General features: G+C 41.6%; 1 protein-coding gene across 4 annotated transcripts; it reads left to right on the top strand.

Moving 5' to 3' along the window:
• The first annotated feature begins 336 nt into the window (after nucleotides 1-336).
• On the top strand, nucleotides 337-13,005 carry LOC113021359 (SWI/SNF-related matrix-associated actin-dependent regulator of chromatin subfamily E member 1-like). 4 transcript variants are annotated; one of them, XM_026165984.1, is made up of 11 exons: nucleotides 338-425; nucleotides 951-1,008; nucleotides 1,945-1,988; nucleotides 2,633-2,731; nucleotides 4,083-4,175; nucleotides 4,782-4,913; nucleotides 5,818-5,989; nucleotides 6,125-6,297; nucleotides 6,557-6,658; nucleotides 6,874-7,111; nucleotides 10,767-13,005. In XM_026165984.1, the coding sequence occupies exons 2-11, from the start codon at nucleotides 1,002-1,004 to the stop codon at nucleotides 11,147-11,149; spliced, it is 1,443 nt and encodes a 480-aa protein (XP_026021769.1). In that variant the 5' UTR covers nucleotides 338-425; nucleotides 951-1,001; the 3' UTR covers nucleotides 11,150-13,005. The 4 variants fall into 4 exon arrangements, with proteins under 4 accessions (XP_026021773.1, XP_026021769.1, XP_026021771.1 ...); XM_026165986.1 differs by having other exon boundaries at nucleotides 339-425; nucleotides 4,083-4,163; XM_026165985.1 differs by lacking the exon at nucleotides 338-425 and adding an exon at nucleotides 437-574.
• Nucleotides 13,006-27,914: the final 14,909 nt, after the last annotated feature.

Here is a 27,914-nt window from a genome sequence, read left to right as displayed (position 1 = left end):
AGGACTTCCCCAACTTAGGGTAATATCACAGGGATGACAGAACTCTTTTAAACACAGACTCACTGGTTAAAGGATTGACTAATAAATCCTTCTGTCTTACAACCACAGGAATCTCCCCCTGCTGGCCTTTATCCTGGCTTAAGGCATTTGATGGTTTCGCTTTTCTGGCAAGAAGATACATCAATATCTTCCACGGTTTACACATACTTTTAAGTGGTTTGGAATACAAAAATTAATAGTTTGGATGTTGGGATATTTTAAATACATGAAAAAAAAAGTATTTTAACACAAATATACTTTTATTATGAAATGCTCATTTCTTATCCGTCGGACGACCTGCTTGAAAAATATCATTTCCGGTGTGTGCGTGAGAGGCGGAACAAGCGGCCCTACAGAGGGAACAAAGGACGGTTAAGTGAATTGCTGTATGTTGTTCCCAGCATGCGTGTATATATAAATATATGCACGTATTTATATTTTAAAAAGTGTCACTGTTGCATTTTGTAACTTCGGGGAAGAAGCGGGAAAACATTTTCATGTGCCAGAGGAAACTTGGGCTGGTTGATTAATTGATGTTGGTTGATAGCGGGAGCTGGTGACTTCTTCGTTAACCTAGCTTTAACAGCAAGGCTTATACTGACGTCGCTTAAGCGTTTTGCTCTTTAAAAGTGTCACATAGTTTTGAATGAAAGCATATTCGTGTTTGCTTACTTTTATTGTTTGGACCTAGAGCCATTAAATTCGATGGATAACTCGTACGAATATGGGACAAAGAGGTTTTGGTGTCGGCGAGTTTAGCTAGTAGGCCTTGTAAGCTAATGCTAACCCAGTCAGCCATTGTTGTTGTTATCCGCTCATTTACCGGTGCTTTTTTCTTCTTCCTCGTTCTACGCCAAAACTACAAAGTGGACTGTAGTTGAGTTCCTTTCTCTTTATGTTTCCCTCTTCAGCTTAACCAGCATGAAAATAGCCTCCATTCCATAGGCCGCTCCTCAGCTGCGATGTCAAGTAAGTAAATAAATCAGTCATTGATATCCTTTATATGCCAACACCTGTCTCATTCTATGGTTCATATATATATGCGACCAGTACACTGGGGAAAATATGTAGGAATACTATTTCATTAAGTAAGGGACTCAGATAACATAAAGCACATTTTTGCGCTGTTTTTGCACATAGGATGCCGTCATGCAGAATTTTAAGCTTTAGGTTGCCATGCTTCATAGTGTCATGCTGTCTAGATCGGTGGACTTTTCAATAAAAACAATATTGAAGAGTGTGTACAGTTGCACTATTTCTCATAGAATCAGATTTGTGTCCTATATGTACTATCTGCCTCTTTAGTCAGTTCCTCGTGTTTTGTATAGACTCAAAGTCAACTGATTCAAACTGGAGATAGTGATGGTAGCCTTTGTTCTGCTCTGCAGTCACATTGAGTTTGACGTTGCAGTGAAATGAGGACTCTGGACTTGAGATGCAGAACACAGTGGTGGAGTTTGAAAATGTACAACTGACAGTTAAGACCCAGAAGAGCATCAGAGTAACACTCAGGACCAGCACAGGCTGGTCGATAAAGTGAAATGCTACAGATCTAGTTTTTTGGCATTAATGGAAATGTAAAAATAAGGAATTGTCTATGGCTGAAAACTGAAAGTAATACTGAATTGCAAAATGTACCTGGGTGACAGCAGCAGTCAGTTGGATTACCTCATATAGAAGTGCATCTCTTTTCAGACATTCATGATGCAGAGGAGTGAAAAATGGGGCTGAAGTACTTTCACAGTAGACAGTTAGGAAGAACCCTCACTGTTCACACTCAAGTGGTATTATTGTCAGGCAAAAGTAAACAGCAGGGAAAACATGTCATTTGTACAGAGCAGGTATGCAAGGATTGACTAACATTTTTTTTCTTTTTCTCTTTTTTTTTTTTTAAACTTTGAACAGAACGACCATCCTACGCTCCTCCCCCTCCCCCTGCCCCAACAACAGTAAGTGTCCCACTTTTAGCACCAGTCTTAGTGTTCATGGTTTAGCAGCCAAGGGCCATGTTATTTTTTTGCTTCTTTTCTTTGTTACTTTCCTTTAAATCTTTAATGTGTGAACGTGCCAAGGTTGCCACAAACCTTGTTCTTCAGTTCTCTATCATCGCTTTCACCCCTTTTTCCTGTCATGCCACACGTTTTTTTTTAGGTCTTGCACCAAAGGTGTTTGAGATTACTGATGGGGATCAAGTTAGTTTGTTATTTGACTGAAGAGCTTTGCAGAATCTACCTTGGCTGATGTTATTAGTAGACATATGTGAAGTAACAGAATACATGCTTGTTTTGATGCTTTTCATTTCCTTACATTCAGATGCAGTGCAAAGCACTGTGTAGAGCTGAAATCTGCTGATACACACTCAGTTAAATAAGTTTTTGTTGTGCACTAATTCTTAATGCCATCCAGTTGCCTTTTTTGCCTTGCATGATAAGATCATGGAACAAACAAATCAAAAAGTCAACATATATATATCTATATATACATGTATTTTCATGTTTCCCCCTCCTTTTCACTTATTTATGTTTATCCCTCTTCCTCCTCTTGTGTGTGAGCCATTTCTCATTCGTGTTTTGTCTCATTTGTCTTCCATCAGCAAATGCCTTCCACCCCAGGGTTTGTGGGCTACAACCCTTACAGCCATCTGGCCTACAACAACCTCCGACTGGGAGGGAGCTCCGGAGGCTCCAGCAGGGTAATGAATTGATGGAGCGATTTGAAAAACAAATTAAATGTAACAGAAAGTGTAAAGCACAAGTAAATGTTTTGGATTGAATAAAGGGCCCAGGTATGAGAAGAATGATAGGATTGTAAGAAAGGCTTAGACTGTATATTGAAGTGGGGAAACTGAATATATGACTTGCAGCTTTAAAGAGCTTCAGTTGCGTGCATAAATGTGTGTTGAAAAAACAAATTAATGCATTAAAAAAAAAAGTAAGATGTGATGTCAGTTGGAACGTAACATTCGATGACAGCTCTGCTTTTGGAAAAAAATATAAACGGAATAAGATTTATTTTCATATTGACCTGGGGGGGGGGAATAAAACGTTTTCAATGTGACCAATCCGGCCTCAACAGTTCCTGCACTGCAGTAATCAAGTCAGATAGAAAGTAGATCTGCTCTTGTCGGACTAGAACACAAGCCTTCCTGTGGGTGTGCATGGTGGCATAGGCAAAACACTACCTTTGTGGTGAATGTGTTCCTTTATTGTTTGAATTATCTTCAAAAGATGTTTTGCCCTTGCCAAATTAGCCAAACGTTGCTAGTTCTTTCAGCACAACCTAAAACCGAATCTGAGATAACTTGTATCACAACAGTAGTTGCCAACCTTTTGTTAAACAAGGTTTTTTCCTTCAGGCTCTGAGTGCACTTGCATAAAACAAGATATATTACAGCAGAACAAAACACCGAGAAAGCAATGCTACAGGAAACTGTTCACTTTGAAAATTTATTTATTTTCCCACTCATTGTGCACTCAGTCAGTGGTGCTGTTTTCTAACATTAACACACATCAGAGCTGGCAGCTTGATTTGTTCACACGTAATCCTCTATAATTCCAATCCCAAAATAAAGACAATGTTGGAATTTCATTTTTTTTGTAACAAAACCAAAGTGAACAGCCAAAACAAAAAAAAACATTTTCTGCATCACCAGTTAGGGGGTGATAGTAATGTAAATGAGCAGCCTGTGAAACATCTAAACATCATTTGCCTTATAGAGATGCTCTGAAACACTTAAAGCCATTCTTTGGCTTGTAGAACATCTTAACACATCAAAATTGTTTTTATCTGACTGTATGAAAGCATTAAGGAACATTTCAGTATTGTGTATTGTCATGTTTACATTCACATCTGTTGTTTTACCTTTTCCACAAACCATATCAGATCATAATCAGCAGATGTTTTATGATAGTTTTTGTTTTTTCTGTTCACTCTCTAAACCTGGCCCTTGTTTGTTTGTTTCCCTTTGGCTTCATACCTTCCATCTCTCCATTCATACTTTTTCCTCCTTCTTCTTTGTGCCCCCTCTCTCCTTCTTTCCACAGAACTCCTCGGGCATCACCGTCCCAAAGCCTCCCAAACCACCAGACAAGCCACTGATGCCATACATGCGGTACAGCCGGAAGGTAAGCAGGAAGGTAAGACACCCATCCACGGTGTCTGCTTTTACTGCTTGTCCTCCCATCCCCCTGAAAAGCTGGCAGGGGTTTGAGGGTGGGAAACAGCCAAGCCATGACGCCTCACCACCACCTCAGCCACCTAGTGGAGGCTCTCCACTTTGTTTCCGTTGACTCACAGTAGCCTTCTGTGTTTGTCAACATGCAAAATTGCTACATCTCCATATGTTTCCTCTTACGGGGATAATCTGTCCCTGGCACTCTATTTTTCCCCCTTATAGGCTCATCTCTTGCCTGCTTTTCTCTAGTTTCAGAGCTGTAATTTTAACACTGTATGCTCAAAAACAAAATGTGATCTAAAGGATCCTGCATTTAGAAAAAAATTGAATTCCATATATAAGTGAATATTTTCCATCATGCCTTCTTGCAGCACTTAAGTAGTTATGCTTTTCCTTACTAATAATTTCATCCACTGTTTCTTACCTCTGTACTTTGCTTCCCGTATTTCCTTTGTATTGTAACAGTCAATGTCATTTGATCCTGCGTGTGTGTGTGTGTGTGTGTGTGTGTGTGTGTGTGTGTGTGTGTGTGTGTGTGTGTGTTTGTGTTTTGATGTGAATATGAAAGGTATGGGACCAAGTAAAGGCTTCCAACCCAGACCTAAAGCTGTGGGAGATTGGAAAGATTATTGGGGGCATGTGGAGGGACCTGAGTGATGAAGAGAAGCAGGACTACCTTAATGAGTACGAGGCTGAGAAGGTAAGGAGGAGCAAGAGTCTAAGGCTACGTTCACACTGCAGGCGAAAGCGCATCAAATCCGACTTTTTTGACCCTATGCGACCCATATCCTATCATGGTATGCTAGCGTGAACAGCACAAATCCGATCTGGGTCACTTTCGTATGTGGTACTGAATCCGATACATATCTGATGTTTTAGAAAGCGACTGTTGTTTGAATGGTCATGTCACATTAAATCCGCCTTTTGCATCACTGATACAAGACAGACGCCAATTATCAGCGCCGGAGACGTGCCCGAGAAGACATCGTGAACGCTTCCTGGTCATCCAGTGTAGATGTTAGTGAAACTGTTTGGAAGTCAACGTTGGAGAAACGTGAACATTTTGTTTGTACTGTATAATCTGCAGATTCTGACAGAAATCTGCAACTATCCTTTGAAGCACCGCTCCTCTCTAAAACAGCAATAAGGGTCATCATTAGGCCATATGTAAATAACAAAATAACTTTATAACTTAAAGCAAAATTGGGAAACGTAAAGTCCGAAGCAAGTCTTTATGTTAAGGGCCATCAGTCAAACAATACTGTTTGGTCTGGGTCTAAACAGCGCGCGTTGTGTGTGACATCTTCTTTTGCGCATGCGGGCCGCTTTGAGGGTTCACACTAGAGCACGTTTGCTGTCACATTTTATTTGTAGTGTGAACAAGCAGACAAGAAAATCGGAACTGAGCATTAAGACCTGCAGTGTGAACGTAGCCTAAATTTCTTTTGTAAGTAACCCGTTGCTCTTGGATACCTTCTTTACATGTTGGCAGTTCAACAGCAGTTGTAGAAGTGACAACTAAAGAATCCCTGCATTGAAAAATAAGAAATGATCAGAGTTGTTTTAAAGGGCTTGTTTTCTTTTCCTGTCCCTCTTCCTCTTAGATTGAGTACAATGATTCTTTGAAGGCCTACCACAACTCACCTGCCTACTTGGCCTACATCAACGCCAAGAACCGGGCTGAGGCGGCAATGGAGGAGGAGAGCAGGCAGAGGCAGTCACGTATGGACAAAGGAGAGCCGTACATGAGCATTCAGCCTGCTGAAGATCCTGATGGTAGGTTAATTATGAAGCTATCTATGATTTTTAATCATGGCTTCACAATGTAATGTAATGCGCTTAAAATAAACACTGACCTGTCTGTCTGTCCTCGTCATGGTTCTGCCCATCTTGTCTTTTCGCTCCACCTAGATTATGATGATGGTTTCTCAGTGAAGCACACAGCAGCAGCTCGCTTCCAGAGAAACCACCGGCTCATTAGTGACATCCTCAGTGAGATTGTGGTGCCCGACGTCCGCTCTGTGGTCACCACAGCCCGCATGCAGGTCCTCAAGAGGCAGGTTCAGTCTCTTATGGTGCACCAGGTATGTTAGCAGGACATTTTTGCTTCCATTTTGTTACTTTGTTTTTTAGCTTGTAAAGCTAATGTGGTGTTAATATTACTCAAACTGACTTCAAAAGCATTGTTTACACTTTAATATAAATGTGCATTCCTCAAATGGGATTGGCTTCCTTGTGACAAGATTTTTGCTTACAACCAAAAGTAGTTGCACTAGTTTTATAAACTGTTTCACATTTAAAAGGAAGGATCTATTCCTGCTGATTGATTGCTTGTGATTTCAGAGGAAACTTGAAGCTGAACTTCTTCAGATCGAGGACCGCCATCAAGACAAGAAAAGACGTTTTCTGGAGACTACTGACTCATTCAATACTGAGCTGAAGCGGGTAAAGCAGCACTGTTTATTTACCTAGAGAGAGCTGAGTGTGTAGGAAGGAAGAGCTTTATTTCTAGATGACTAAATATCCCTTTAGATAGAAATTTGTCACCACAGACTGTTGTGTTGTAAGTGTAGGCCTACTACTTTCCCTTTGCCTTCAGTCTTATGACATTTGCAACTTTTTAAATTCATTTTGTTTAATTGAGTCTTGTGTGTTTCCAGCTGTGCAGTCAGAAGGTGGAAGTGGATATGGAGAAACTAGCAGCAGAGATGGCTGCCGCTGAAGAGGCAGCAAGGCGCCGGGCAGAGGAGCGGGAGCGGGAGGCCGCTGAGCAGGCAGAGAAAGCTGCTCAACAGCAACAGGAGGCTGCTGGAAACAAAGCTGCAGAGAAGAGCAGCACTAATGCTAGCCCCACCTCAGGGACCAAGGAGGAGGACAAACCTACACCAATGGAGACAGGTACCAGTGGGGGGGACACAAAGACATACACAGGGGGGGGGGGGTGGGGAGGGTGTCTGGTTGGTGAGTCTATCCTTGGGTGCTTCATTCTGCAAGCCAAATATCCTTGGGAAAAATACAATCCCCAAGATTCATCCATCAATGTGTGAGAATTTTTGAAAATATTTAAATATAGATGGAAAGTGCTTGTGTGAATAAGGCATGTTGGATAAAACGCTTTAAATCTTAAAACTTGTTTGGATTTAAGTACAATCATAATCCACCTGATAGCCACTGGGTTGATGGAGGAGTCGTTCAAAGCAGTGGGGCAAAAAAGTATTTAGTCAGCCACCGATTGTGCAAGTTCCCCCACTTAAAATGATGACAGAGGTCAGTAATTTGCACCAGAGGTACACTTCAACTGTGAGAGACAGAATGTGAAAAAAAAAAATCCATGAATTCACATGGTAGGATTTGTAAAGAATTTATTCGTAAATTAGGGTGGAAAATAAGTATTTGGTCACCTCAAACAAGGAAAATCTCTGGCTCTCACAGACCTGTAACGTCTTCTGTAAGAAGCTTTTCTGTCCCCCACTCGTTACCTGTATGAATGGCACCTGTTTGAACTCATCATCTGTATAAAAGACACCTGTCCACAGCCTCAAACAGTCAGACTCCAAACTCCGCCATGGCCAAGACCAAAGAGCTTTCGAAGGACACCAGGAAAAGTATTGTAGACCTGCACCAGACTGGGAAGAGTGAATCTACAATAGGCAAGCAGCTTGGTGTGAAAAAATCAACTGTGGGAGCAATCATCAGAAAATGGAAGACATACAAGACCACTGATAATCTCCCTCGATCTGGGGCTCCACGCAAGATCTCATCCCGTGGGGTCAAAATGATCATGAGAACGGTGAGCAAAGATCCCAGAACCACACGGGGGGACCTGGTGAATGACCTGCAGAGAGCTGGGACCAAAGTAACAAAGGTCACCATCAGTAACACACTACAACGGCAGGGAATCAAATCCCGCAGTGCCAGACGTGTTCCGCTGCTGAAGCCAGTGCATGTCCAGGCCCGTCTGAAGTTTGCCAGAGAGCACATGGATGATACAGCAGAGGATTGGGACAATGTCATGTGGTCAGATGAAACCAAAGTAGAACTTTTTGGTATAAACTCAACTCGTCGTGTTTGGAGGACGAAGAATACTGAGTTGCATCCCAAGAACACCATACCTACTGTGAAGCATGGGGGTGGAAACATCATGCTATGGGGCTGTTTTTCTGCCAAGGGGACAGGACGACTGATCCGTGTTAAGGACAGAATGAATGGGGCCATGTATCGTGAGATTTTGAGCCAAAACCTCCTTCCATCAGTGAGAACTTTGAAGATGAAACGAGGCTGGGTCTTCCAACATGACAATGATCCAAAACACACCGCCCGGGCAACAAAGGAGTGGCTCCGTAAGAAGCATTTGAAAGTCCTGGAGTGGCCTAGCCAGTCTCCAGACCTCAACCCCATAGAAAATCTGTGGCGGGAGTTGAAAGTCCGTGTTGTTCGGCGACAGCCCCAAAACATCACTGCTCTCGAGAAGATCTGCATGGAGGAATGGGCCAAAATACCAGCTACTGTGTGTTAGGGCTGCTCAATTATGGCAAAAATGATAATCACGATTATTTTCACTGAAATTGAGATCTCGATTATTTGACGATATTTATTTAACCCTTTATTATTTTTTTACATGCTGTAGTGCCATTTGTGGGAGCATTTCAAGTTGCTATACATCAATACAACTGTTATAGCCCATATTTTAATAATATGTATGCATTAAGTCCATAGTAATTACATAAAGTGCAAAAAAGTGCAATAAACTACAAAAAAAATTGAAAATCGCTTTTGTTTTGTTTACATATATTTCTACTTGGAGAAATTTAAGAGGTTTATCCCTCAAAACTTTAAATACAATAAAGTTGCAAAAAATAGTTTCCCACCACAGGAAATTTATTTTGAGTGTCTTCATAGTTTTATTTTGGAGATACAGCAATTTTTATATACTGCAGGAAAAACAAAAAACAATCCTATGATGCAAATTTGCAAAGAAAACAGCAGGTGCATCATTTCACTGTGGGAAGTGTTACGAACAGCTGATAGGAACGGCAAAGCGTGTTTCTGGAATATTATGTTTTTGTTCCTGCAAGCGCTTTTTATGCAGTTTTTGCAAAGCTATATGTGGAAGCAAACCGTGACCGAGGACAAGCTGATGGCATAAGATGTAAGTACAACTCCTCCGGTTTCATATGCAAAACAAATTATTGCACTAGCTTACACAGTTCAGGTTCTACAGGGATTTAACAATAGTTACGCAAAACGGAGCGTGCAGCTCTGACCGGCTTTAAAGGGTTAACAATGACTTTAAAAAAATAATATAAAATAGTGTGCAACACCACTGAAGTTCACTGAAGCTTCCCTCGGGTCCTCTTAATCAGCGGTCTCCAACCTTTTTTGCGCCACGGACGGTTTATGCCCGACAATATTTTCACGGACCGGCCTTTAAGGTGTCGCGGATAAATGAGGGAGGGGCTAATAATCGGCTCAGTCATTTTTAATGATCGTTGAAAGCCCAGATCGTAATCGTGATTAAAATTCGATTAATTGAGCAGCCCTACTGTGTGTGCAAACCTGGTAAAGACCTATAGTAAACGTTTGACCTCTGTTATTGCCAACAAAGGTTATGTTACAAAGTATTGAGTTGTATTTTTGTTATTGACCAAATACTTATTTTCCACCCTGATTTACGAATAAATTCTTTACAAATCCTACCATGTGGATTCATGGATTTTTTTTTTTTTTTTTTCACATTCTGTCTCTCACAGTTGAAGTGTACCTCTGGTGCAAATTACTGACCTCTGTCATCATTTTAGGTGGGGGAACTTGCACAATCGGTGGCTGACTAAATACTTTTTTGCCCCACTGTAGATAGGTTTGGTCAGTGGAGTTAATTTTTTTCTTTAACTGTTTTATTAATTTTGCAGAGCTCACAAGTAGCAATGAACATTTAAATCAGATTTACTGGGACGTTACCCAGTTATGACTCCGCACCTTTGATGTGTACTATAATGCCTTCATTATTTGTATTGACTGAATTGTGGGACCAACAGAATGAATGAAAAGGCTTTTTTAATTACTCCAAATTGTAAATGTTGCTAATGGCTAACATGGCTGTCAGCTTATTACTAATAGTTAAACAGCTAGCTAATGTGCTGCATGATAGGTTAACATTTATGAAAACTGTTTAGTACGTAGATGTTGTTGACACAATACTTCTACTGACCTCTCAAAGTGCTTTAGTGCTTGTACAGCGCTTTGAGGTGACTGTTGTTTTCGATTTCGATAAAACTGGATTGGATTGAAACTGCTGTAAATGTCAGGTACAGCTACTATTACTTTAGTTTTAGTTGAGTTTTAGCAACATCTCAAGTAAAATTAATCAAAACTGAGCAGAGTTTAGTGGACACAGCATTAAACATCGTTTATACAAATATTGCACTTTTAAGAGTGGTTTAATTCTATTCTTCATTATTCAGGTTTTAAATGTCAATGACATGTGTCTTTAAAGACGGCTTATTTTTTAAATCAGATGTGTTTATACCAAATCTGCATCCATTCCTTTCTTTAGATGAGGCCGCACCTGCAGAGCCGCTTTCAGACCCCCAGGTGGCTCCACCACCACCACCATCTGATACTTCATCGTCTTCCTCTGATAAAGCAACACCTCCCCCTGAGCTCCCCAGGGAGAGCAGTACTCCCAACAGCAGTGCCCCCAGTGATGATGGGGGCAGCAGCAACAGCATGCCTCCTCCACCCTCAGACATCCCACCTGGAGCAGCAGCATCAGGCTCATTCCCAGACCCACCTGTAGGCCAAGAAGCCAACCTCAGTACAGCTAATCCTAATGAGGCCGCAGCACCAGCCCCTCCCTCAGAAGAAGCAACCCCTCCACCACCACCACCACCACCACTACTGACCCCCAGTCAGAGCAGCCAGCAGTACGATATGTAGTAGTGCTGCCTGTACAGTGATGGGTGTAGATGTCCTCCTGGTGCTGCAGCTCTCCCTCTCTGGATGGAGCAGCAGTGTTGTAGTGATGCAGAAGAAGTGGCTCTGTAACAGCTGAGAAATACTGATTGGTTGAGAGGTGTAAAAGTAAAGTCAATACAAAAAAAAATAGTGCGAGAGTGACGTAGATTTTCATCATCCAGCTTCATGTAGCTGCACCAAACGCAGGGAAAGTAGGATTTCCTTTAAAGCTCTGTATGCCTCTTGTAACTTTACTCAGCATGCCTGGTCTGATAATCTGACTTAATTGAAACGTCACCAAAGAGTACAACACCTGGCCCTCTTTGAGTTTGTGCTCCAGGCACTGTGAGAGCATTTTCTCTTTTCTAATCAGGTCACTTGATGTTATTTTTTTTTTTTAAAGTAATCAGATACACACTCAGAAATAGGATAACACAGGGCTGTGAAACAACTGCTCAGCACAAACCGCACCACCGAGTCTGAAAGTCCATTTACTTTTATCATCAGGGTTTGTATCCCCAGCACTGAGGTCAGAAGTGAATCAATCTGTTAGTGACACTGTTTTCTTCTTCTTTTTTTTCTCTCTCTTTTTTTTTTTTAAGACTATAAAAAGGTTTAACAAAAACAAACCTGAATCACGACTGACTTCAGAGTGAAACGGCTTCAGATGAACGAGAAAAAGCAGCCACGTGCCCCTTATGGTTCAAATAAACACCTGAGATGAGGCTTACTGTATAGACAGGATGTGGTTGAAACACACACATCTGCATGCATTAAGCACATTAACAACCAGTCACAACATTGAAACCACCTCCCTGCTGTTGTCCACTTCATTACTGCAGTGTGAGTGTATCTATGATGTTGTGGTGCTGCAGCGGCTGAGCTTGTTGGTATGCAGCAGCGAGTAGGTGAATCTCAACAACCAGATGAAGGCTGGTAGCCAAGTTTTCCCAGCACAACTGTGATGATCATCAGAGGTTTCAATGCTGTGGCTGTTACGCTCCATGTTTGTTTATTTTTTGGACCACTGCAGAGTTTTATTTTGCGATTCATTTTGAGAAACCTGACATATGTTAAAGGGCCAGCTCTGACAAAAGGACCTCAATATTTTCGGCTCTCACTTATTGAAAAACCTCAATTTTCTAGATAAATTTCATTTGCAGAACTACTACTGTTACTTTTTTGTCTTTTATGATTTAGTGAACCTTATTAAACGAGTGTAATCCAGGGCAACCTTGGTAATTTGTACTCTTGAATCAGATGCCATTTTAACACACACCCTTGTAAAGTCAGCATCAATTGATTTTTCCATATTCTGCATGTTTGGCTATGTACTAACCTTACCCATGTATGAATCTGAGTGCAGGTCTTGTATAGCTGGAGATGAGGAAAATTAAAGTTCAATACAAAACGCATGAAGATCCCAGCAAATAAATAATGATGGGATCATCTCCAGGGTATTTTTAAAAAATCTGAATAACATGTCTTGCTTTGAGTGTAAAACATTAACTTGGATATTTGTTCCCCTGTATTGAAGTCTAAGTAGAAAGAACTGACACTTGTACTCAGTTAATTTAATTTTTGCTCATTTAACCTGTAAAAGCTTCTCTGTGAGGCGAGGCTTTTGTTTAGACCACAGATTCCTGCTGGCACTACATGCATCTAACTTCACCAGAGAAATGCACAGGTAACCTCACTTATGCATTCAAAGGACTGTTTTCTTACTTGGACTGTTTTTTGGTAGTATGCCTGTCTTTTTTTTTCTTTTTTTTTTTGCATTTTTCTTTTCTACTGTCTGAACTTGTTGACCCAAATAAAGATGATTTGTCTTTCTGCTACACCTGTTTTTTTTTTTTTTGTTTTGTTTTGTTTTTTTTGTTTGTCTCCCGAAAGTAAGACTGGATAAGGAGGTTAGTGACAATTTCACTCTCGGAGAAAGATGTTAAGAGTGAGCCAGTGGGTTTTGCTAAGAGGAGGGCTCAGCAACTGATATAATCTGGTACCGAAAGCATATACAGGTCCTTCTCAAATAATTAGCATATCATGAAAAGGTTCTCTAAACGTGCTATTAACCTAATCCTCTGAATCAACGAATTAACTCTAAACACCTGCAAAAGATTCCGGAGGCTTTTAAAAACTCCTAGCCTGGTTCATTACTCAAAACCGCAATCATGGGTAATCATGCCGACCTGACTGCTCTCCAGAAGGCCATCATTGACACCCTCAAGCAAGAGGATTTCCCCCCAATTTCGCTATATAAATAAACATTATATAATATCTCCAGCTGAAGCACAGAAATTGGGGACAGACTTATAAGAGCAAAGCCTGCAGCTCCACCGCAGGAAATAAGGAGGAAGTCTGACTGTTGAGGCTCAACTTTCCAAAGAGTTTCCACGGAGTGACGAACATTTTAAAAGCCTGGAATCAGAAAGTCTGATGTGAAAAAAAAAGTCAGATTACAAGAAAAAAGAAGAAAACAGGTGGAGGATAAGGAGCTGTCAGCCTCAGGTGAGAAACCCACTGCCAAAGTTTCCAAGGAATTATACTGCAAGTGATGGTCAAAGTCATTTTTGTCATTTGTTCATAAGAAGGAATTGTAAATGTAATCCTAAAGTAGTAAAATATTGATAAATTACAGATTTATGTGTATGCACTGTTAGTAAATGAGGCCCACTGAAATAACCTTACTCTTGCAAGACATGTATGTATAGAATGATGCTCCAGAAATCTTTCAGTTCACACTCCATACAGCTGTTTTCTTACATTTACTGCAAATTAACCATTTACCTGTTATACCATCTATATGTCAAGCTTCCCAGTCTCACATTCAGCTGTTGGAGGATGAGATCTTCGCTCCTCAAGCGATAATCCCCCCTTGGACTGTCTTGGTGCAAAACCAAGACATAAATCATGTCTCCTGGAAGGGGGAGGACGTACCACAGGCAGGGCACAGCGAGCTGAAATCTCTGAAACCAACTGGCCTTCACTTCCTACGAGACAGAGAAGCTCTTCTACCCCTGTATACGAGAGGAAACAGGACTGGACAACCGTGAATAGGAAGGTTAACAACAAACCTTCAAAACAACTGAACACCAACGACCAGGACCAGGATCTTCCCCAGTCCCCCAAACCCCTGACAGGCCATCACCCCCATCACCCTCCTCCCCCTCCCTTTCTCCCTCCTCCCCACACCTGAAATTCACTGAAGAGATGATGGAGCGGGTCAATGCTGGGCTCAGATCTACCCCCCGGCCCAATCCCTCTTTGTCCCCCATAAACCCCCCACCAAAGCAGCCAAAGGTTCGCCACCGAGCCCCACCCTCAACAGAGCAATCGAAGTCACATTGCCCAGCCTCGCCCCACTTAGTTCCTCCTTACCACCTTCATGCTTTGTCTCCGCAGTCTGATGTGTGATGTGTGGAGGGTCCGGGCTGCGAGGATTATGGCAGTGGTGACTTTTCCCAGGAGAAGCTGGGACCCTGTTTACTAGAAGGTTTTAAAATTTCTGTACTTTTAGGTGACAGAAGGAGACATGTGGCCTGGTCAAAACACAGAGAGCTGCACTCTAAAAGATCTTTAAATATAGTAAACATACCTCGTGTGCCACAGACTGCTCCCAAACACGAGGGGACAAGTAATGCCTCTAAAACACTCAAGTTGGCTTTATTAAACGTTAGATCTTTAGCTGGGAAAACATTTTTAATTAATGATTTAATCACTGAGCACAGCCTTGATTTTATGTTTTTAACTGAAACTTGGTTGGACCAAAATAACAGTGGAGCTGTTCTCATCGAGACGACCCCTCCTAACTACAGTTTTATCAGTGAGGCCAGGGTAAGCAGGAGAGGAGGAGGGGATGCTGTCTTATTTAATGAATCATTTCAATGTAAGCAGCTATCTCCTGGAAGTTTTCAGTCTTTTGAATATGTGGCTTTACAGCTGAAGGCCCCATCCAAAGTTGTGTTTCTTAATGTTTACAGGCCTCCCAAATACTGCACATGACTTTTTAATGACCTCAGTGAACTGCTGTCTGTGATCTGTGTTGATTTCGACTGTGTAATTATTGTTGGGGATTTTAACATCCATGTGGACAACCCTCAGGACAAAGGGACTAAAGACCTGAGTAACACTCTGGGCAACTTTGGGCTGACTCAGCATGTAACAGAGGCCACACATAATAGAGGACACACTCTTGACCTACTGATCTCCAAGCCTGAGCATTTCAAACATTGCTGTGTCTGATGTGGGCTTATCTGATCATTACTGTGTTTTCTTTGAAAGTAAAATCTCAGCCCACACAAATATATCAACAGCAGTGATCACAAAACGGTGTATAACTGAACACAGTAGTGAGATCTTTAACCAGGTCTTCCCATTAACACCTGACCTGTCCAAAGGTTCAGTCAATGAGCTCGTCAATAGCTTTAAGGCAAAACTGTTAAATGTAATGGATACTATTGCCCCCATTAAGGTGAAGGTTATCTCTGGAAGGAAAAAGTCTCCATGGAGAAACTCCACACTGGTGAAAAATGAAAAAAGAGAGTGTAGGAAAGCTGAGCGCAGATGGAGAAAAACAAACCTCCAGGTTCACTATGACATCTATAAAGAGAAACTTCACAATTATAATTTACAACTGAGGAGTGCAAGAAAGTCCTACTTCTCTGACATCATCACTAAAAACAGCCATAATGCTCGGGTCTTATTTTCTACAGTTGACAGGCTAACAAACCCTCCTGTGCCAGTGGCAGCTGAACTTCATTCGACCATGGCCTGCAATGACTTTGCCAAATTCTTCACAGACAAAATCCAAAAGATTAGACAAGCAGTTGGTACATCAACAGCAGATCCAGGATATGTACTGTGTCCACTGAAAAACTGTTTAAACACCATCAAAGAGTTTCACCCGATTAACAGCAAAGACCTGGAGGACATCTTAGGTCAACTGAACTCCTCCTCTTGCTGTTTAGATGTCCTGCCAACAAGTTTTTTCAAAAAGGTCTCAAAGACTTTAGAGTCAGACCTGTTACAGATCGTCGACTTTTCCTTAATGTCAGGTGTGTTTCCAGAACCACTAAAAACTGCTGTAATCAAACCTATACTGAAAAAGGACAATCTTGACAAGACACAAATGAAAAACTACAGGCCGATCTCAAATCTCCCATTTTTAAGTAAGATCATTGAAAAAGCAGTTTCTCAACAGCTCAATTACTTCTTAAAACAGAATAATTGCTACGATGCCTTCCAGTCAGGTTTTAGACAGAACCACAGCACTGAAACCGCTCTGACAAAAGTGTTTAATGACATATGTCTGAACACAGACAGTGGAAAAATGCCAGTCTTAGTTTTACTGGATCTCAGTGCAGCATTTGATACAGTTGACCACAACATATTACTCAAACGACTGGAGAACTGGACAGGTCTTTCAGGAACTGTACTAAACTGGTTCAAAACATACTTAGAAAACAGGAAATACTTTGTATCAATAGGTAACTTCACATCTGAGCAGACAAGTATCACATGTGGAGTTCCCCAAGGTTCCATCTTGGGACCCCCTCTGTTTAACATCTACATGCTCCCACTGGCACAGATTATAAAGAACAACAAAATAAACTATCACAGCTATGCAGATGACACACAAATATATATCACAATGTCACCAGGAGACCGAGGCCCTGTACAGGCTCTTGGTAAATGCATTGAGGAAATTAATGACTGGTTGTGCCACAATTTTCTCCAACTAAACAAAAACAAAACTGAGGTAATAGTCTTTGGCGCCAAAGAAAAACGATTACAGGTCACCAGAGAACTTCAATCTATACATCTAAAAACCACAAACCAGGCGAGAAATTTGGGTGTAGTGATGGATGCAGACCTAAACTTAGAAAAACACATTAAGACAATAACAAAGTCAGCTTACTATCACCTCAAGAATATTTCAAGGATAAAAGATCTGATGTCTCAACAGGACCTGGAAAAACTAGTCCATGCATTCATCTTTAGTAGGCTTGATTACTGTAACAGCATCTTTACAGGTCTACCTAAAAAATCAGTCAGACAACTACAGCTCATTCAGAACTCTGCTGCTCGAGTCCTCACTAAGACCAAAAAAGTGGACCACATCAGTCCAGCTCTGAGGTCTTTACACTGGCTGCCTGTCCGTCAGAGGATAGACTTTAAAGTTCTGATGCTGGCCTATAAAGCTCTGAATGGTTTAGGACCAAAATACATCAGTGACCTCCTGACCCAGTATGAACCTTCCAGATCCCTCAGGTCATCTGGATCCGGTCTTTTATCAGTTCCCAGAGTCAGAACCAGACACGGAGAAGCTGCATTCAGCTTTTATGCTCCTTATATCTGGAACAAACTCCCAGAAAGCCTCAGATCAGCTGAAACACTCAGTTTATTTAAATCCAGGTTGAAGACTCACCTATTCTCAGCTGCATTTGAATAAAGCACCAAATCCACACTTTTAAGCTTAAATTTCAAAACTTACACTAACTACTGATCTTATCTATTTCTGATTTTATCTGTTTTGATTTTATATACTGTTTTGTTTGTTTGTTAAGCTTAAATTTCAAAACTTACATTAACTACTGATTTTATCTACTGTTCTGATTTTATCTGTTTTGATTTTATATACTGTTTTGTTTGTTTGTTTGTTTGTTTGTTTGTTTGTTTGTTTGTTTGTTTGTTTGTTTGTTTGTTAAGTGGGTTTAGAGCTCTGGGTAGCTCCCCAGCTGGGTCTAGACTGGGTCTAGAGAGTATTTTAAATTCAGGGAATTTAAAATAGAAAGTAGCTCGTCCACAGAAGGACTGGTAGCTCCCCTTACGATAAGGGTTCAGATCGCGCGAACAGGTGTGAAATGTGTGTGTTTAGTTAGTTTGTTTGTTTGCTTGTTTTAATCAATTTTAAATCATACTTTTTATTTGTTTTTGTTTCTAATGTCTCTGTAAAGCACTTTGAATCACCTTGTTGTTGAATTGTGCTATACAAATAAATTTGCCTTGCCTTGCCTTGCCTTGTGGTATTGATGGTATTTTCCTGGGTATTGATATTGAACCTTAAATTCTAGCACATGATGACTCTACCTGAATCATGTAATAATTTCAGTCTGCTCTTTGCTGTTAAATTCAACATCATTTTGGTAGTGTTCTTTACACACTGGCGATCCTTCTAACTGTACTGTCACAGAATTACTTGATATTGCCAAGTCATTTAATCTGGGCTTGTTCAAAATCACTACCCTTTCAGCTTGTTCGTGGCCAAAAGTGGCCACCAACAGATTAGGTTTGTAATTTTTATTATTTTTATTATTTTTTGCCATTTTTTTCTGCATAAAGCTTTTAAGTAAGTTCAGTTCTTTTCATAAATATAAAATAATTATTACTTTTAAAATTTTTAACCCTTTAAACACCAGTTTGTTTGTCCACTGCGACTAGCTGGAAGACAACCTCAAATCTTGCAATTTTATATAATTGCATTGCTACTGAAATTTCTTGTATTATTAATAGTAGAGTCTGGGATAAGTAATTGATTCAATCAACACTGATTATAATGCATTGTTATTTTTGTGCAGGGAGAGCAAAAACATAAAAACTCCCTCTCAGCTTGTTCGTGGCCAAAAATGGCCACCCCCTTGTTTACGTTTAAAAATGCTATAAAATTAATATATATTAAAACATTTTTCAACTTTCATTGACTTGATTTTTTAAATTAGCACCGCTCCTAGTCATGAAAGCCAAAATATAATTCAAATTCAGATATTATACCCTTTGAATACCAGTCAGATTATGTATTATTACTACGCTTTTGGGGGAAAATAGTAATAAAGTTCACATTTTTTAGCATATGAATGATGAAACCTAATATTTTTTTTATCATCATTGCAGGTCAGTAACAGTAACTGTAACAATGATTTATTTTCACTTTATTTATTTATTTATTTTTCTTTTGGGGGGGGGGGGGGGGGGGGGGGAATGAATGGCCAAAAAGAATATCACACATGGTGTGTTAGTGGCAAGAAAGGCAATTTAATGACCCAATAACCATTGAAATGACCAATAAAATGATTGAAATTTATATTCCAGTGTGTGCTTCTGTGTGCATCCTCATTAGCAGCAAGATGTAGTAACCACATTGGAGTGGTTTTTGTAGGCACACTTTCTACACCTAGTGCAAGGGGCTTCTGTTCCAATCCAGGAGGTGCACCTTTTGCACTTTCTCGTTTCGTTGGTGGGGTGTGGGTCACACTCTGGTTCAGACTACTGTATCTTGAGATCAATGGCAGAAGTGGCTGAGAATTAAGGAGAAGGGTGTCTTGCAGTTGTTGAGGTCACCAGCATGTGCCCCAACTCTCCCAGCATCACTCTTCATTTGTAGGTTGTAGATGACTCCCCCACTTCAGTGAAGTTGTTTCCGGCGGGACAAAGCATCGTATCCCAAGACATCCAGGAAATTGGAGAAAAGAGCCATCAGCCATCAGTTAGTTTTCCTTCAACAACTCGAGGTGCCAACATCCTCTAAGTTATCCAAGCTGTATTTGTGCCTATTGTAGTCCAGGATTGCTTCTTGCTTTCACACATCCTTTATTCCCCATCACTGACTGCTGGTTCCTTGTGTGTTGCTGTCAAAAGAAGCACATTCCTCCGTTGCTTTGGGATGTGGGATATTTCTGTGGTAGTTTTGGTGAAGCCAAAGACAGACAACAAAATCTTCCTCTGTTGCAACTGGAGGAGCTGGGGAGGAAGCTCTGGGTTGTTTCCCCTGTGCCAGTTTTCATCTGAGGGGTTCCTCTGCCAAGGTGACCAAAGGAAAGACGTCGTCCTCGGAGCTCCTCCGTCAGTTGGAGTCTGAACCCCATGCCTTTTTTTACTTCCTGAGAACGTCCAGTGTTGTCATCCAACATGCTATGTATTGCTTTATTCTGGTTTAGGCTCACATCTCCACTTCATCTATAATCCTCCAATCATCACACCTTCGCCTCCCGTGCAGGTTTGTAAGGGTGCACAGCAGCTAAAAGATCTCCTTTGTTATAAAAAATCAAAAAGTAGATCTCAGGCTGCTAATGCAGGAAACTGAGCCCTGGTTTGATACCAGTGGGCACTGGATTGTAGAGCAGTCTCTCTTCAGTGGTGGGACCCACATGGCTTTCCTTTCATGAGGGATCCACTCAGTCACCGGCTCCTCGGTCTCAGAAAATGCTCCTATGTTCTTTTCCATCAGCTGCTCGGCCTCCACCTCCATGCCTCCCAACCCCAATCCTCCCCCAAAGAAGAGGATTCAGGCAATGGCTAGTACTCATCATCAGTGGTGATACAGTCATCCTCTTTGGAGATTGTCCCCTCATTTTCTGGAGAGGAAGTTTCTTCATCTTGGGCAGATGTCTTTTCTTCAAGGGCAGAGGACTGCTTGCTGTCCTTGCTCTCTGACCAGATCATATAGGCAGTGCTTGAAGCAGTGATGGCCTTCTTGCCATATTGCCAGAGTAAATGATCTGGAAGCTGTTAGGCGCACCGTGGATGACGTCAGCGCGCACACTGTGTCTGAGGAGGATGAGTGGAGGTGCTTCAAGAAGGTGAACGCACGCAAAGCTACTGGTCCGGACGGGATTCCCGGCTGCGTCCTCAAGTCATGCGTGGCTGGCTGGAGTGTTTATCTTCAACCTTTCCCTCTCTCTGTCTGTAGTCCCAGCCTGCTTCAAAATGGCCACCATCGTCCCTGTACCCAAATCCTCCACCATCTCCTCAATGAACGACTGGCGACCTGTAGCCCTGACCCCCATCATAAGCAAATGCTTCGAGAAGCTGGTCAGGGACTTCATCTGCTCTGCACTACCAGACTCACTGGACCCTCTACAGTTCGCATATCGCCACAACAGGTCCACTGATGATGCCATAGCCCTGACACTACACACTGCCCTGTCACACCTGGAGAAGAGAGACACGTATGTGAGGATGCTGTTTGTGGATTACAGCTCAGCATTCAATACCATCGTTCCCTCGAAGCTGGACAGGAAACTGCAGGATCTAGGACTGAGCAGCTCCCTCTGCAGCTGGATCCTTAGCTTCCTGTCTGACAGACGCCAAGTGGTCAGACTGGGCAGCATCACCTCATCCCCCATCACACTGAACACTGGTGCTCCACAGGGGTGTGTACTGAGCCCTCTCCTGTACTCACTCTACACCTACGACTGCACAGCCACTAACAACTCCAACATCATTGTGAAGTTTGCGGACGACACTACAGTGGTGGGTCTTATCACCAATGGTGATGAGACGGCCTACAGGGAGGAGGTCAGCGCCCTGACCCACTGGTGTCAAGACAACCATCTCACCCTCAACGTCGCAAAGACAAAGGAGTTGATAGTGGACTTCCGGAGGTGCTGTGGAGAGAGTGAGCAGCTTCCGGTTCCTTGGTGTACATCTGGCTGAGAATCTCACATGGTCAGTACACATAAACAAAACAGCCTCTTCTTTCTCAGGAGACTGAAAAGATTTGGCATGAGCCCCCGCATCCTCAGGACCTTCTATCACTGTGCCATTGAGAGCATCCTCACTGGATGCATCACCACCTGGTATGGCAACAGCACCGCTTACAACCGCAAAGCTCTCCAGAGAGTAGTGCGGTGCTCTGAACGGATAATTGGAGGTGAGCTTCCCTCCCTCCAAGACATCTATAGGAAGCTTTGCCTGAGGAAAGCGGGGGGGGGGGGACTCCAGTCACCCCAGCCATAAACTGTTAAGACTACTTCCCTCAGGAAGGAGGTTCTGCAGCATCCGGTCCCGAACCAGCAGACTGAGAGGCGGCTTTTTCCATCAGGCCATCAGACTGCTGAACACATCATAGACACCTCACCCTTACTACTGGAACTTCAACATTATGCACTCCACGCCTTTTGACAGGTAGCAGGAAATTTTCTTCCATCACTCCTGTTCTTGCTGGCTTGCACTGGCTGCCAGTTAAATACCGTATTCAATTTAAAATACTACTTTTCACTTACAAAATTATCAATAATTTGGCGCCGTATTCAATTTAAAATACTACTTTTCACTTACAAAATTATCAATAATTTGGCGCCGAGCTACCTCAATGAGCTTCTTAGGTTACACACTCCTGTCAGAGCACTTAGATCTGCTACCCAACTTCTTCTGGAGCAACCTCGTTCTCGGCTGAAGTCTCGTGGCGACCGTGCGTTTGCTGTAGCTGCCCCAGTCTTATGGAACAATCTATCCGGGCGTCTGACTCTATGCCACTGTTTAAATCACGGCTGAAGACTTATTTATTTAATCTTGCTTTTCCACCTAGTTAATATTTGGTGTGCGTTGGTACATTTTTATCCGTTATGCTTGTTAACTACTTTTATGGTAGTTAACAAGTGGTACAAGGTCAGCAGCAGGTTGGAATCCAGTTTACTTTGGCGTTGGGTGGAATGTGCACAGCCGTGATGATCCCTACTGTTAGCTCTCTTGGTAGAAAAATAGGCCGGCATCTTACTGACATGTACTCAAGATTCAGGGAGCAGTGACTGTTTATAATTGTCCTGTTGTTGCACCAGCGTTCATGCATGTAAATACAGAGCCCCCCTCTGCTCTTGTAGTTTTACGGAGGGCGTTTATATAGATCAGCAATCTGGCTTTCCAAGCTAAATGATGATCTTCTAAATTATTGAGACACCATTTCAGCTCCAGATTACATGCTATGTACTTTTAGGAGTGCATTTGAGAGTTACACCAGGGAGTCAAGTAGTTGACTGACACCAAAACCTTTGTTTGCACACAACTATAGCATGCAAAGAAACCTCACAGCAATGAGTAGTGCAGTGTTAGTCTAAACACAAATTTGCTGATGTGTTTTACATAGTGCACGATGTTAAATTCAGACTTGGTTTTATTTTTGTTTTAAAAATCCTCTAGGTCCTGAATTTACATATAATTTGCAGTTGATGGCTCTGTTTGCAGTTATATGTTTAAATACGATAGGGTGATATAGTTTCTAAGTGGAATTTAAAATAAAATGGGGCTTGATTATTAAAAATCTTGCATGTGAGGAGACAGATTTTAAATTTGATTCTAGATTTAATAGGGAGCCAAAGAAGAAAAGGAGAAATATGCTCTTTCAAGTCCCTTTAAGTACTCTTAGTGCAGCTTTTTAGGGACTTTTACAACAACCTAATAATAATAATAATGAATTACTGTAGTAACAGGACAGGCTGTCATGTGTAGGCTGTGTGCAGGCAGACAACGTCCCCAGACAAGTTTGAACTTTTGCTGTTTTTCAGTTGTTTCTCAGCATCTCCATTCTGCTGCACCCAAGAAACTGTCATTTAGGTGACTAACCAGCCTCTTTGTGAGAGACTGTAACATCATGAGCAACAACACGGACAGTTTTCACTCTCTCCTGTATGCAGTAGACGAGTTGGCAAATAAGATTGATGATGATTGCGCACATCGCCCAAAGGCTCTAAACTCGCCTGTGCTCTGCGTGGAAAAGAAAAAAAAGTTTGCATGAAAAATTACCACTGGATTTCTGAAACATGCCAGCATACTATGTCCTCACCACCCTGCACAAGGCAGTCTCCTATTGCTAACTTGCATACTATCTGCATGCTGACCCGCCCCCATTTTGCTATATAAATAAACATTATACAATATCTCCAGCCTGCAGCTCCACCGCAGGAAATAAGGGGGAAGTCTGACTGTTGAGGCTCAACTTTCCAAAGAGTTTCCACGGAGTGACGAACATTTTAAAAGCCTGGAATCAGAAAGTCTGATGTGAAAAAAAAAAAGTCAGATTACAAGAAAAAAGAAGAAAACAGGTGGAGGACAAGGAGCTGTCAGCCTCAGGTGAGAAACCCACTGCCAAAGTTTCCAAGGAATTATACTGCAAGTGATGGTCAAAGTCATTTTTGTCATTTGTTCATAAGAAGGAATTGTAAATGTAATCCTAAAGTAGTAAAATATTGATAAATTACAGATTTATGTGTATGCACTGTTAGTAAATGAGGCCCACTGAAATAACCTTACTCTTGCAAGACATGTATGTATAGAATGATGCTCCAGAAATCTTTCAGTTCACACTCCATACAGCTGTTTTCTTACATTTACTGCAAATTAACCATTTACCTGTTATACCATCTATATGTCAAGCTTCCCAGTCTCACATTCAGCTGTTGGAGGATGAGATCTTCGCTGTGGTATTGATGGTATTTTCCTCGGTATTGATATTGAACCTTAAATTCTAGCACATGATGACTCTACCTAAATCATGTAATAAATTCAGTCTGCTCTTTGCTGTTAAATTCAACATCATTTTGGTAGTGTTCTTTACATACTGGCGATCCTTCTAACTGTACTGTCACAGAATTACTTGATATTGCCAAGTCATTTAACTAAGTGCATCTAGGTTTTATCTGGGTTTTAATCTTGGCCAGTCTATAAACTCCCTGCAAATGTCTGATTCATATGAAGGGAGTTTGGTCCGACCACAAATGTGTAATTTTTGATACAGCCAGTATTTTCTTCCCAGAAGAAAACCATTTAGTCTGACATTTTTAATGAGCACCTGACAGCCAGGTTTTCAGCTCTCCTTTCTCACGTCCACATCACCACACCTACTTTTTTGGACATCTTGGTTAATTGGATTAATAGTTTATGCTCATGAATTCTCAATGGGGTAGAAGCCTGATTACCCCCAGCTGTCAACCCAAACCCCTGAATCAGTGATCATATCCCATCCATTATCATGGAGACACAAATCCCCAGGTTCACTACCTTCACATGAAGGAGTTGCTAACCACACTCAGCCTGGTTTGATTAATAATCAATAACAATAATCAAGTGGTAACTAATATCTTGGACAAATTCCAAGCTGGTTTCCAGTGAAACCACAGCACTGAAACAGCATTACTAAAAAATACTAATGATATTCTTATGCATTTTGGATAAATATAGTCCTACTAGATTTATCTTCAGCTTTTGTGAATGTGTGTGTGAATGGGTGAATGACTGAATGTAGTGCAAAGCGCTTTGGGTTCCTTAGGGACTAAGTAAAAGCGCTATACAAATGCAGGTCATTTACCATTTTGACACCACTGATCATCCCACTTATCAACAAGTTACACAAGTGACATCAGTGGCAATGTTTACAGTTTTTAGCATACTCCTGGTGTTGTTGACCTCTGGCTTTGTGCTTTATGGATTCATGATTTGTTCTTTTGGATTTGTGATAAGTGAGTTTTGAATGCATAAATCCTGGAAAGTGTTCCCGACCTGCCGTCAGCTGAGCTAACCCCCACTTTTTAAATGGCATTGCCAACTATAGTGCCATACTACGAGTGCAACATTGCGATCACTGCTACAGTTAGCCGATTGTGTTTCAGCCTTCCTCAGTTCTACATGATTTCATGTCTTCATTCACTTGGCTTCCTCTTTCTCTGACACCAAAACCGTTTTTTGACTATGGTATGCAAATAATTACAATCCAATGAATAGTACAGTGTTACATAGTGCTCAATGTTAAATTTAGACTTGATTTAATTTATAACATCCTCCAGCTCTGCTTCCAGTTATGTTTAAATACAATAGGGATCACAAGTAGGTAGGGTTGCCAACCGTCCCTTAAAAAACGGAATCGTCCCGTATTTAGAAACAAAAGTACACGTCCCGTATTGAGCTAATAAGGGACGCACTTTGTCCTGTAATACAGTGAGAATCAAAAGTAGTCTATAAATGTTAATGGAATTAACGCTTTGTTTGAAAACATAATTCCCAGACCCTCTCCTGCTTTGTGACCAATGAGCTGACAGCACACTTATGACAATTCGAGTATGACAATTCAGATTATCTCATTGGTCGAGGAAAGGTCGCTTGCGGAGAAAATACCGGAAGACAACAGATGACCACAACAACAAGCATGGCCAACAGGGAAACAAACGCCGACACTGCGGTGCACGTCTCGGATGACAGTACATCTAAAGCTGGGCAGACACTGTGCGATTTTTTTCAGTCACGTTATTCAGCTCTTGCTCAAACTGCACGATTGACTCGCAGGGATTAGAAGTTTGCAGGTCACGATGCAGGGTCTCAAACTATACGGCCCGATGCTCTGATGCGACCTGAGTGCTCACACTGTGCCAACATAACATGAAGGTTATAACAGAAAATCTGTCGCTCGCTCTCTCTGTCTTTCACTCACACAGACACACCACCACCATCAACTTTGCTAAATTGCTAATGAAAAACATGATCAGGCAGCTGTGATTGAGCAGCAGTGTAAATCCAACTATTTTCACGGTTGTTGTGGTCGTGATAATTTTGTGATGCCACATCGAAAAGGCTCGGATGAGCTTTCCAAAGTTCTACAAGTGCCTCCATCACTTGTGTCCAGATCACACGCTGCACAGCCGTGCTGCGCCGTCTTTTTCACCGATGTTTACGTGTTTGCGCATGAGCAGTGTGAGCGGCTGTGGTGACACCCTCACGAGCGATTGATGATCGGGAGCTGGTCGTGAGGTGTTAATCGCTTCTCGTTACCCCACGTATACTACACGACGCACGATGAAGGCCAAAATCGGGCTGATCACCAAATCGGTCGCACGACTCAAAAATCGGCTCAAAATGGGCCAAAAATCGCACAGTGTGAGCCCAGCGTTAGAGCAGCAATGTTTGTTCCCCTCAGAGAAAGAAAAGAAAAAAGGCTGCAAAAGTACAGGGAGGACTGGGAAAAGGAAAACACCTGGCTGGGAAAGTGCACGATAACACCTATAAAGCGCACTGCACTGTGTGCCGGCGCACTTTTTCCATAGGCATGCTTCTAGTGGTGGGCACAAGAAGAACATGAGGGGCGTGAAAGCTCGGGGAACCCTTAACCAATTTTTTGTCCACCAGGCCACGGCAGAAGCAGATATGGTATGTAAACACTGGTTTGTTGTTTAAACCCTCTGGTTAAGGTTAATATGGGCATGTGCGGTGAATATCAGCGCTATGTGGCCAGAAGTGTGATAATATCATTTATTTTGTGTAATAAACAACTGCAAGGATGGATGATTACAACAAATAGATGAATAATACATAAAAGTAATACATAGATGAATAATGATGATGAGTTAAGGTGCGTAATCATGGGAACAAGCGGGTTTACAAACAGGAGCAGCTGATTAGCATTAGAAAAGCTGAAATAATACCGCAACTGAAGCCAATTGTACTAAATGCACTGTATGTGCACTGTTACAAGAATATTTTTCGTTCTATTGCTTTCTATTAAATTAATATAATTTTAAGTTAAGCAGGACAGAGTTCTTTTAAAGAAAGATTTACTTATATTCTCAAAAGTTAAGCATGACAGGCTTCTGTTTAAGAAAGAGACCTGTTTTACTGTGTTAACGTTGTCATTTTGAGCTAAAAATAAATGGCTAAATGATCATTTGTTTCCCATATGGTCATATCACAAAGAATATGCATCTGCTTAAATCAAATTCAAGTCAAATGGTTAAAAAATAATTTCACACACACAAAAAAAGAGCTACCACACTGGGAAGGGTGAAGACAACTGGGTTGCCCGGCCCTGGCCACGAGGTGTCCCTTATTTATTTTTCAGGGAGTTGGCAACCCTACAAGTAGGCAGTGTTGGGGAGTAACGGAATACATGTACCGCCGTTACGTATTTAGAATACAAAATATGAGTAACTGTATTCCGTTACAGTTACCGTTTAAAAAGGTGGTATTCAGAATACAGTTACTTTGTTGAAAT

The sequence above is a fragment of the Astatotilapia calliptera genome, chromosome 4 (assembly GCF_900246225.1).
Source record: "Astatotilapia calliptera chromosome 4, fAstCal1.2, whole genome shotgun sequence".
Lineage (NCBI taxonomy): Eukaryota > Metazoa > Chordata > Actinopteri > Cichliformes > Cichlidae > Astatotilapia > Astatotilapia calliptera.
Note: the sequence above shows the minus strand (reverse complement) of the source record. Positions and strands in the feature narration are given on the sequence as shown.

Excerpts from the sequence above, each read along its gene's own strand:
- LOC113021359 (XM_026165984.1), top strand. Across the intron at positions 1,989-2,632 it reads CTCCCCCTGCCCCAACAACA|CAAATGCCTTCCACCCCAGG; the intron begins GTAAGTGTCCCA and ends GTCTTCCATCAG. Across the intron at positions 6,298-6,556 it reads AGTCTCTTATGGTGCACCAG|AGGAAACTTGAAGCTGAACT; the intron begins GTATGTTAGCAG and ends TTGTGATTTCAG.